General features: G+C 38.9%; 1 protein-coding gene across 1 annotated transcript in view; it reads right to left on the bottom strand.

The window, feature by feature from the left end:
* Window positions 1–4,340: 4,340 nt before the first annotated feature.
* LOC119489691 (NACHT, LRR and PYD domains-containing protein 14-like) overlaps window positions 4,341–12,645 on the bottom strand; it is a 53,023-nt gene continuing 44,718 nt past the window's right edge. The window contains exons 9-11 of the mRNA XM_037772435.1: window positions 7,298–7,471; window positions 5,126–5,299; window positions 4,341–4,372 (exon numbers count right to left, since the gene is read on the bottom strand). Coding sequence (XP_037628363.1) covers window positions 4,345–4,372; window positions 5,126–5,299; window positions 7,298–7,471 — 376 coding nt within the window. The 3' untranslated portion in view covers window positions 4,341–4,344. The remainder of the gene's footprint in view (window positions 4,373–5,125; window positions 5,300–7,297; window positions 7,472–12,645) is intronic.

The following is a 12,645-nucleotide window of genomic DNA, read 5'->3' as shown; positions in this document are numbered from 1 at the left end:
ATGTTTGTATTCAAAACATATGCCTCTATGAAGACTTTTAGTTGAATATTATATAATTATACCCCTGCGACAACATAGTCGGGGGTATATAGCGCTCTGCGTGTCCGTCCTTCTGTTCGCGTGTCACACTTTAGTTTCCGGAGTAGAACTCGAAAACTGTTTAACTTAGGAACTTCAAATTTGGTATGATGGTTGCCAGTGTGGTCTAGTTGTGCCTTTTGGGGGTTAGAAGTCCAGGGTGTCCAAAAACTGAAAAGACTTTCTCATCAGAGACCAGCTTATACTACAATCCAGCGCTCTATGAGTATTTCTATGCATATATGTATGTATGTATTTATGTATGCTTGGGGAGATCTTGAATCATCTTGGCACCGTGTTGGATTCATCACATACTTGGAATCAACAAACTTGGATGGAAAGTTCCCAAATCATATACAATTAATGAAATATCAGACACCATCAACCGGGGCAGCGTGGACACAGAGTCCAGGTATTGAAATACAAGCAAGTAATGGAAGTGGTTAAAACCTGGAGAGCATCAACAAGACAGGCTGTATTTGTCTTCTACTGACTTTATCCTGAGGAAGGTGAGCTAATAAATAGCTAGATTGTGCTCAATAGACTAATTCCATTAGTTCCAAAAGGGCAAAACCTTTGGCCCTACCTTTGGTCGAGCAGTGAGCAGGGGGATGTGAGCCATGCTCACTTATGCCTTGTTTCCCTCATTAATTGCTCAGTATAATGCCGGACTTGAGGAAGTCTGTATAAATCGTTCAAACCATGCTGTATCCTCAGATTCTGAAAACTCTTCATAGACCCCTGATGAAGAAAGGTACAGTATACTGTTATGCATTGAGAAACCCCACCCCCTAAACCTTACATCTCATCTTTTTGGTACAAAACCTGGGTCATATGCACACCATCTCAAAACGTTGACAGCTTTAATTGGAAACTCCCCTGTTGTAGCCTCCTCAATCTCCTTCCATCTGGCAAAGTACTCTGGGTTATACCAACAAGGGTCTCAATTGAGCTGTGATATAATAATCTTTGAGACATCTTTGAGAATCCTTCCATTGCTTTTTGCCAACTATAGTCTCTGATATCTAATTCCAGGCTGAATGATGATGGTGTTAATAAATCTATTTAGTATAAAACTTTTTTTCTTTTTTCTTTTCTTTTACAGACTTATACAAATAAAATTCTTCTGAATATCTGGATGAAAAATTATTCTGTCTGTTGCACAATAAAAAATAATCTCAGCCATTTTCCTGAGTTGCAACTGTGCAACTCTTTTTCATAATCCCAACACAGATGGTAGCAAGAAATGACACATCTTATTGCTCAATTATTACAATGTTAAGCACAAATTTAAAATGTTTCTATATTATCGTATAGGTTAAATTTGTTTATATTGATGTTTCTTCCAATATCATACAAAATGTGTGAACGTTTTGCTTGTGTTTTACAAAAAAGAGCAAGGGCGTGCCGTTTCCAGCAACCTGGATTTGGAAATACAATCACAACTTGGTAAACTGATTAAAATCTTTTTATTTTGCAACAGATGTTCAGAAGAGTTGTGGAGTCTTCAAAACAGCTCTAAATGCTGCTGATGAAGGACTTTATGGATTTTTCAAAGATAGTCAGAAAATTGTCTACTTAGCTCAGTGACTTGAGTTTAAAGGTAAGACATGAGAGGCACAAACTGTAGCTACTGGGACTGTAAAGTATACTAGAATATACTCCTGCACTTATTATAACATGTGGACATGCAGTTTTCTAACTGCTGAGGAACACTGTGAACTTTTATTTATTGTGTGAGATGTTAAAGAGGTTCTGTCAAAGAGAGTTGTTGAATACTAATATGACAAAATACCTACAGTCTCATCTTTACTACAATGATGAGTTCATTGTCCAGTCCAGTAACAGATATTTGTTCATCTTAAAATGTGGACAGAAAACCACAGAAACATGTTTAAGTTTTAAAAAATTAAAGTGACCGTTAACACTAACGTTAGCTACATTTCTTTGTTAGTATCGCAAAGTTAGCTAACTTATTTTAAAATGACTTAACTCGAAATACTTAAACATTGATGAAACAAATAAACTTGTTTTCGCTTTGAAAAAAAAAAAACAAGAATCACCGCCTCACGGTTGTATGGCTCCCCCAACCAGTCAAGTTGCAGTTTACATCCATGTCTGTCCAAAATGTCATCCGTGTGAATCTGTCATAATTAGCATATGAATTCTTGAGTTATTGCCAAAAATGTGTTTTGTGAGGTCACAGTGACCTGTGACCACCAAACTCTAAATGAGTTCATACTTGAGTCCAAGTGGGCGTTTGTGAAACTTGAGTTTATTTTCAAATCCAATTTCCATAATTTTAAATCAAGTTTAACTACATTATGATGACACTTAACCTTGACAAAACAAAGTCAGTCAGAAAGAAAGCATTCACATCATCAGTTCAGTGTTCACTGCATCCATTCAGATAAACCACCTTTGTGGTAAAACAGAGGAAATGGTGACATCTGCTGGCAGAAAGCAGCTCCAGCAGGAACAACAGAACGTGAACGGTGGTGAGAACGACCGCTTCAACACTGATTTCTGAGGGGAAAAAGCTCCATGGGTGACTTTATCTGTCTGTGTTGAGTCATGTAACGTGAAAACTAGCAGACTCACACAAAAAACTGGAATTTTCCTGTATCTGCATGATTAGAATAGAATAGAATAGAGACTTTATTGTCATTGAAAACAATGAAAAACAATTTAGCAGATCTTGGCAGTAAAAGCAAACATTAAAAGCAAACATGAAAAAACATTCAAATCAAAATATAGACAAATAAATGGATCATAAAGTGCAGGTGCCATGATTATGGTTCAGCAGCTAGTGTCCTAAGCTTTTGACACACTTGACTGCCTGTGGGTAAAAGCTATTCCATAGTCTGTTTGTGTGTGTTTTAATTGTCCTGTATCTCCTTCCGGAGGGAAGAGTAGTAAACAGTCCATGTCCAGGCTGGGTGGGGTCTTAAGAAATACAGCTGGCTTTCTTGCGGAGCCGGCCAGCGTATAGGTCACTGAGGGGGGGGTAATGTGGTCCCAATCACTTTTTCTGCCATCCTCACCACCCGCTGCAGGTCCCTCCTGTCCTCTACTGTGCCGCTAGCAAACCACACAGTGCAGCAGTAGGTCAGGAGGCTCTCAATGGTCGCCCGATAGAAATTAATCAACAGGTTTTAAGGAAGGTGAGCCTGCTTCAGCTTCCTGAGGAAGTAGAGTAGAGTCTCTGCTATTCTCTATTAGTGAATATAAAATCTAGAATATACATGTTAATCAGTTCTGTTTGTATATTTTACATCAAACATTATATAAAATATGAAGGTGCTGACTTTCCACCAAAATCCAGACATAATCTGTTTGTAGTCAGGTGAGAAACTAAAGCGAAGCCTCGACTGAATTCAGATTTGATCTAATTCTTTCTGTTTGTTACAAGCAAATATTTATCTTTTATAATATGAGAAATGGCTGGTATTGGTTTTAATCATGGATGTATAAAGAGAACTGGATACAGCGTCGGAGGCTCCCATTCATTCCTATGAGAGCTGCTCAGTGGAGCATGAAGCCAAAATGGCTCGACTGTCGAGTGATAAAGTACCCGGATCATCCGGCGATCTTCCTCACCCATTGGGCCCATAGAGCAGGAGCAGTAGCGTTTCCTTTAACTCCGCCTCCCAGCCCTAGCTCCAGCCTCGATGTGGGTCTCATTCACATGAACGGAGGAAGGGAAATAACTCTGGATTCAGCTATTAGTGCATTTTACAACTTTTAGGACCTAACGATTTAAATAAAGACTATTAGAATGTTCATACTGGGAAGTTAATTCACCTCAAAAAAAAATTATCCGCTGAGTTACAGACGTCTCTTTCCCAATGTAAGTCTATGGGAAAAAGTCTTTTTAGGCCCAATGGCATCACGTGACGGACACGGAAGTTGTAGTACCGCCGTTTTGGTCACTACGAAAATGGGCATCAAAGTCTGGCGCTCTTCCTGAGGGCTTGGTTTTAATAGGGTAACTTTATTATCTTCCACTGTTATTTAGAAATAAGTGGAAATAAACAGCAAAACTCAGAGTGGAGCTGCAACACAAAGCAAAGCAGAAAGATCTATTTAAATGTGTTAATCTACAGTTATGTTGTGATAAACTGAACTATTCTGCAGAGGCATTTTGGGTTCAGAATATATGAATAAATAAAAAAAAGACAAAATAAGATGCAGGTCCAGGTGGTGAACCTCTGTGGATAATCAGGACACGGCTGATCCTTTCAACACATCCGCTTTTCTGATCACTCACTGTGACAGAGCTCCCTTCTTCCAGCTGATGAGAGAAGAAGAGAACAGAAGTCAAGAATCAGTGTTTACAGAGACTCCCTCCATCAGCTGTCAGTCACTGATGCATTACACAGTTCATTTATAAAACTATCATTGGCAGAACCAACCTCCATATCTCCGCTCACTCATCTCCAACTGTAACCGCTTATTTATCTTCAAGCAAATTCATTAGTGTGGTCGTTCCTAAAGTCTGCACCTCCTCTGGTCGTCACTCATTCCAGTTTGCTGCTCCTAGTGACTGGAATGAGTTACAAAAGACACTAAAACTCCACACCCTCATCCCGTTACCCTCCTTTAATAGCTCTTTGGCGGGACCACATCATGGTTGCTTAATGTAACGATGGTTCTATGAAATAAGAGCCAATGATTTGAGCCTTCAGTCAGACTGATCTCAGAGCTGTGACAGAGATGAACTGATCAATGAGAGAACTAAGACTTTCTGATCAGATTTGATGGTATGATAGTTTGATGGATTAGGACCACTGTCTCTATACATGTTGTGATGCTGTCAGTTGTAATCCATCTGTATTTCCTGGAGACATGAACACGACAACAACAACATCTTCTTCACATCAACTCCAACACATGATCACAACAAGCTTCTGGCTGATCTGATTGGCTGACTGTTCTCTCTCTCTCTCTCTCTGTGTCACCGTTCTCCTCTCACAGCTTAACGGAGGAAACACATCACAACAATACTGATGAAACCAGCATGGACCGACTCGGACCCTCTACTGACCTCATAGTCTCCAGTCTACAGTTTGGACTCTTCACAAGATCACACAGCACCTTCACTCCTGAACCCTTCAGGTTGTTTTCACTCAGCTGCAGCTCTCTCAGATGGGAGGGGTTGGACTTCAGAGCTGAGGCCAGAGCATCACAGCTGATCTCTGACAACCTGCAGCCACTCAATCTGAATAAAGAATAAATGATGAAGATAAAAATCACTTTATAATCCAATCAGATGTGTTCAGGTTTTAAATGTGCAGCTCAACATTACTAATAAGCTTTTCCCTAAAATGAGTAGAGTGACTTTGTCATTGTGTTATTGTGGATCATCATAATGTTAGCCTTCTACAGACATCATCCAATTGTCACCACAACAATCATACACCTTTTCATGTCAACACACATCAATAACATGCTGCTGATCTCTGTGTTCATCTATGCGTGTGTGCTGAATGATCAATATCAATGATCAGACATTATGGAATACGCTGAAATTAACAGAAACCAGAGAAATATTTCTACTTCATTACCTAAACTTGATCAATTTAAAAACAATATTAGTTCAGAGGATCTTCTGTATCCAGATGTGACCATGTACCAACAATGATAAACATTCATTTACTTTAACAACTAACAGTGGACATTTTCTACAGTTTCTTTAAGAAACACAAGTCTTCTGTGACTGCAGACTGAATTTAATTCAAGAAACATGAAAATATGAAGAAAAGGAAATTTACAACTCTATGGATGTAAGTTATGTCTGTAAATAAATTAGGTTAAATTGTTGATTAAACATATAAGATCTATAATAGTAACAGAGAGTCAGTGAACTGACCCCAGAGTCTCCAGTCTACAGTGTGGACTCTCCAGAAAACCACACAGCAACTTCACTCCTGAATCCTGCAGCTTGTTGTGACTCAGCTCCAGCTGTCTCAGATGGGAGGGGTTGGACTTCAGAGTTGAGGCCAGAGAAGCACAGCTGATCTCTGACCAACTGCAGTCCCTCAATCTGAATAAAGAATAAATGATGTAAGTTTAGAAGACAACGTTCCTGCTTGAAATCATTCAATGTTTAATAATAAGATAAGATATAAGATATTCCTTTATTAGTCCCACAGTGGGATAATCTGTTCAGAGCTGTAGAAAGTTTAGAACGTAGAAGCTTAGAAAATGTAAACTCCAAACACCTGAAGCCAACAGGATGCAGGTTAAAAACTGTAAAATACAAAAAGTGAGACAGAGCTCTCATTAATGTTAATGACAATGTGCTGCTACTTCAATAAAGACATAGTGACTTCACCTCTTAAACCCTGACAGCTCCACCAGTGGATCCAGCTATGCAAACTCATGTTGAGCAGCCAAACACAAATAAAAACCCACAGAAATTGATTCAAGATTTGACTCAAGATCTCAAAGTTCCCAAAGATGCCAAATATGTCAGGATGAATTTTGGGGAAATGTGAACTAAAGGTATATAAGATAAGACATCTACAACATATTTATTTTAGAAATAGTTCGGTCATAAAATCAAAGCATTTTCAGTTTAAACTATTCAGTCAGTATAAGCATCATTATAGCTTCATAAAATGTATAGAAAAAGCAAATAGTGAATATATTTGTTGTCTGATAGCTGAAATAGAGATGATTTATTTATTCTTTATATATAACAGACCGTTGCTATGTATAGCAGACCGTTGCTATGGGCGCAGTTCTGATGTCGGACTCTGGCGGACCGTTTATGTGTCAAAATATTGATTTCTTCAGTAAGTAGCCATGTAATCAGCGGGATAATGTACAGTTAGCGGGTCATTGTTGTCAAAGAATCCCAGACAGGGCGATGAGAGACTGCTCCGCGTCGGGGTGCAGCATCACCCTGTCTGGGATTCTTTCACAACAATGACCGGCTCGCTGTGCATTATCCCTTACAGATTTTTTATTATCATTTCTTTGAAAAAGGAAACATGATGGAAGTCAAATTTGTGATATATTGAGGTTTTAAATGTGTAGCTCAACATTGCTCAGCTACAGTCAATGGACTAAACCACTGAAGAAGAAAATGTACTTTAGCATTAAGATACTCAGTGTGGATCAGTATAATATCAGCCTTATGTCTGCAGTTTAGTGTCACCACAACGTTCACATCATATTAATCTCAGTACACAAGTAAAAAATGGTGTCTGACCTCAGAGTCTCCAGTCCACAGTGTGGACTCTCCAGAAAACCACACATGAGCTTCACTCCTGAATCCTGCAGCTTGTTTCCACCCAGATCCAGCTCTCTCAGATGGGAGGGGTTGGACCTTAGAGCTGAGATCAGAGGAGCACAGCTGATCTCTGACAAACTGCAGTTCCACAATCTGAATAAAGAATAAATGATGTAAGTTTAGAAGACAACGTTCCTGCTTGAAATCATTCAATGTTAAATAATCTGTTCACAGCTGAAGGTTTAGAATGTAGAAGTTTAGAAAATGTAAACTCCAAACACCTGAAGCCAACAGGATGCAGGTTAAAAACTGTAAAATACAAAAAGTGAAACAGAGCTCTCATTAATATTAATGACAATGTGCTGCTACTTCAATAAAGACGTAGTGACTTCACCTCTTAAACCCTGACAGCTCCACCAGTGGATCCATCTATACAAACTCATGTTGAGCAGCCAAACACAAATAAAAACCCACAGAAATTGATTCAAGATTCGACTCAAGATCTCAAAGTTTCCAAAGATGCCAAATATGTCAGGATAGATTTTGGGGGAATGGGAAGAATATCAGGCAACAAAAAAATAAGCCAAAAGACATTTGCTACTAACAAAACGTGGGCGCTGGGCATGAAAATGACAATTGCGTCAGTGCTGTGCATCGCTTTGCGCTGGGTGTAAGATAGGGCCCTCAGTGTGGATCAGTATAATATCAGCCTTATGTCTGCAGTTTAGTGTCACCACAACTTTCCCATCATATTAATCTCAGTACAGAAGTAAAAAATGGTGTCTGACCTCAGAGTTTCCAGTCTACAGTGTGGACTCTCCAGAAAGCCACACATGAGCTTCACTCCTGAATCCTGCAGCTTGTTGTGACTCAGCTGCAGCTCTCTCAGATGGGAGGGGTTGGACTTTAGAGCTGAGACCAGAGAAGCACAGCTGGTCTCTGACAAACTGCAGCCAAACAATCTGAATAAAGAATAAATGATGAAGATAAAAATCAATTACTTTATAATCCAATCAGATGTGTTCAGGTTTTAAATGAGTCGCTCAACATTACTATGTCCTAATCAATGAGCTTTTCCCTAAAATGAGTAGAGTGACTTTGTCATTGTGTTATTGTGGATCATCATAATGTCAGCCTTCTACAGACATCATCCAAATGTCACCACAACATTCATACACCTATTCATGTTAACATACATCAATAACATGCTGCTGATCTCGGTCAAGTCCGGAATTAGAGGATCAATATCAATTCAGACTTGTTAGACTTCATTATTTCATTTATTACATGGCCTTCTTCTTACTGTAGCTTAGTAGGTTTATGTCATTTACAGTAAAGGTCCACATTTGTTCAAATGTCTCTTAAAACAACAGCCACATGTCATATGTACATTAAAAGAGTGATTGGTGACAGTAATCATTCCTCCTGAGAAGTGGTCCCTTCATAACACAACTACACTGTAAGAAATGACTTTCAACTGAAACTAAAATGAAGATTCAGCCATGTGAGTCCGACAAATCAAGTGGGTGTTTACTAAAGCTGGGATGATTCAACTATCTCCTGATTTCAATACTATCACAATTCGATATGTATTGTGATTTTAAAGTGTTGTGATTCGAATTTGCGGTTTATTGCATGTAGTTGAATCATACACTTCTAGGGACTTTTACTTTGGAAAATATCTAAATTAATACAGTAAAAATGTTTGATTTTCATGTCCTGAAGTCAAATATATCAGTCATTGTCAGGCATTATTTATTAAATGTTTTCCACCATCCCCTATAATCAAAGAATAAAGATATTTTCCTCACCAATTAGTGGTATTTTCTTTTAATTTAGAAATTACATGTAATGTTTTATACTTCTGGTGAATATAATCCAATCAATCTTATTTCCATATATGTATTTTGTTTATCCAGTTGAAAACTGAATGTAGTCACACATGTGTACTTCCTCTAACTTCTCCAAGGTGGTCTCTAACTTTCCCGTCAGCTCCGTTCTCTTTATACATCCATGGTCAGCTCCATCGGGGCCGTTTGAATGCATTTAAAATAAATGTCAGTATATGGGTGCCTTACAGTTGTAGCGTCGGCCCATTTGACCACTGAGATGAGAGTGACGGCTGGCTTGACCACACGTTACCACGATACGATAACGTTTCCTGTTCATGACAGAGTTAGCATGCAGCTTTAGCCGTGATGTCTAGCTCTGCTTTTCCTGCAATGTGTGAAACCCAAAGTGTTTCTATACTTTACTGGATGTGTAGTGTTTACCACCGACGTTTTCTACTTTCTCGTTTCGGCTCGCTGCGGTTTCTTTTGGATGGAACGGATATGACATCACGTTACTCAGACTACAACAATAAAAGCGGTAACTTCCTTCTACCTCCACATAGACTCAAATGGAGCAAATATATTGATTCTGGCATTAAAAAAATCAATTTCAAAATCGTAAAAATAAAATTGCGATACATAGGTGAATCTATTTTTTTTTCCCAACCCTAGTGTTTACCAAAGTGACAGACTGTTTAGTGCCAGATTCCCTCTTTGTGTTACTAATCCTCCTGTAGCTCCACAAGGAAACTGTCAAACACAACATACTTACTGGATACATACTAAGGCTGGGCAATATATCAATATTATATCGATATCGTAATATGAGACAAGATATCATCTTAGATTTTGGATATCGTAATATCGTGATATGGCATAAGTGTTGTCTTTTCCTGGTTTTAAAGTGATGTAATTTTCTGAACTTACCAGACTGTTCTAGCTGTTCTATTATTTGTAATTTACACTTAGTCATGAGATCCACATTACTGATGATTATTTATCAAAAATCTAGGTATAAAATCTGGTATCTAGCAGTGACGTAAGGAGATCGCAACCAACTGAAGCCTCTCCTGTGTGCCAAGCATGATGGAGAGCTACGGTGGCCGTTGCAAAAACGTGAAAGTCCCTCTCTAGAGCCATCTGGAGCAGAGCCAGTGCATAGAGAGTGTGTACAAACTATATAAGCTACAGTCAGTGAACTGACCTCAGAGTCTCCAGTCTACAGTTTGGACTCTCCAGACCACCAAACAGCAGCTTCACTCCTGAATCCGGCAGGTTGATGTTGTAACTCAGGTCCAGCTCTCTCAGATGGGAGGGGTTGGACTTCAGAGCTGAGGCCACAACTTCACAGTGAGTATCTGAGAGTCCACAGTCAGAAAGTCTGTGATGACACAAAAATTACAAAATATGTTATTATGAAAGAGGCCAGTTTATATTTACTTCATACATTTGATGACTAAACAGTTTGATATATACTTCTTTGATTAATATTTGCTTTTCACATCAGCATTCAGCTAATCTTATCTCACTGTTTGACATGAAACAATCATTCTCATCACTCTCTCTAAAACCTGCAGACTTTTAATTTTGTTTTTTCTTTAATCTTGCAGATAAAGTGAGAGAAAATGTAGTTACATGATGCTTCCCTTATGTCCAGTCTGTCAGTGTGATCTGATCCCAGGTCTGTCTCCACAAAGTTAGCATGAGGCCTTCTTGATTAGAAAAGCATTTTTAAAACTCAGTGAATAAGTAATAATAATACAGTTGAGAAAGTTGACCTCTCTTTGCTAGCTACCTGCTGATGTCAGGTTCACGTCCATAAATGGGAAAATTCAGTGACTGCTGCCAAACGGTAGAGAAATTAAACAAATCACGCAATAATATTAGACCTGTACATAATTAAACATTCATATAATTAGATATTTTGATGACTGCATGGCGTTTTGTCATTAACACTCTTTTCTGAGCATCAAACATATTCAGCTCACAGACACAATTAATGAACCAGTAAGGTTGCATTATTTTCAACATAATATCATCAGAAAGATGTTATCAGTGTATCTTGCATTAAAAACATAACATTGATCTTTGGTGTGTATGAGATCTCTTAAAAAGTCTGAATTCTACCATTCTGCTGTTACATATTCATCAGACCGCTGTTATTGCTGGAAGCTGTGTATTTCCATCTTTTCTGAATCTGTCCAACATCTCCTGAAATTCGCCAAACACATAATCCACCAAATAGCTTGTGTTAAAGTATTATTTTACCGTGTGTCTCTGTAACACGTTAACTGTAAAATGTATCAATTGTTAGAAATAGTTAGAATAAGTGTTCATTAACTTGACAGCTAGAAACACAAACTACTGAAACATTTTTTAACTCAACATTTGAAACAGCTCAAGAACATCTGTGACAAAATACAACTGACATATTTATGTAAGAAACACGTGGAACACTTATAAGAATATTATATTTTAGGAATAATTGAATAGTGTGTATATTTGAAAAACTAAACTACAAATCTATACTTATCTATAAAGTTAATCACATCTGGACTTACAGAGCTTTTCTGCAGTTCCTCACAGCTGGAATCAGTCTCTGTCGTCCCTCCTTTGTTGTGTTGTACTTCTTCAGGTCCAACTCATCCAGAACCTCCTCTGACATCTGCAGCATGTAGGCCAGAGCTGAGCAGTGGATCTCTGAGAGTTTCTTCTCTGATCTGTTCTCTGACTTCAGGAACTCTTGGATCTCCTGATGTACCGAGCGGTCGTTCATCTCCGTCAGACAGTGGAAGATGTTGATGCTTCTGTCAGGAGAGGTTTTGGTATCATACATGTTCATCGCCTTCAGGTTGTTAATGATTCTTCGGATAATTTCTGGGCTGTTGTCTGTCTGACCCAGCAGACCTCCTAAGAGCTTCTGGTTGGAGTCCAGAGAGAGGCCATGAAGGAAGCGAACAAACAGGTCCAAGTGGCCATTTTTACTTTTAAGGGATTTCTTCATGGCTCTCTTCAGGAAGACATCCAAGGTTGAATGAACATATTTTTCTCCCAGGAAGGCCTCCAGTACCTCTGTGTTGCTGTTTGTGTAACAGTGGAACATGTAGACTGCAGCCAGAAACTCCTGAATGCTCAGGTGAACAAAGCAGTAAACTGTTTTCTGGAAGATCACACACTCTCTTTTAAAGATCTCTGTACAAACTCCTGAGTACACTAAGGCCTCTGTGACATCAAGACCACATCGCTCCAGGTCTTCTTGGTAGAACAAAAGGTTTCCTTTCTCCAGATGTTCAAACGCCAGCCTCCCCAGCTTCAGAAGAACTTCCCTGTCGGCCTCCGTCAGCTCCTGTGGACCCGTCTCATGTCCCTCAACGTACTTCTGCTTCTTCCTCTTTGTCTGAATCAACAGGAAGTGTGAGTACATGTCAGTCAGGGTCTTGGGCAGCTCTCCTCTCTGGTCTGTAGTCAACATGTGGTCCAGAACTGTAGCAGTGA

Source organism: Sebastes umbrosus, chromosome 6 (assembly GCF_015220745.1).
Source record: "Sebastes umbrosus isolate fSebUmb1 chromosome 6, fSebUmb1.pri, whole genome shotgun sequence".
NCBI classification, from domain to species: Eukaryota; Metazoa; Chordata; class Actinopteri; order Perciformes; family Sebastidae; genus Sebastes; species Sebastes umbrosus.
This window is presented reverse-complemented; position numbering and strand designations above follow the sequence as displayed.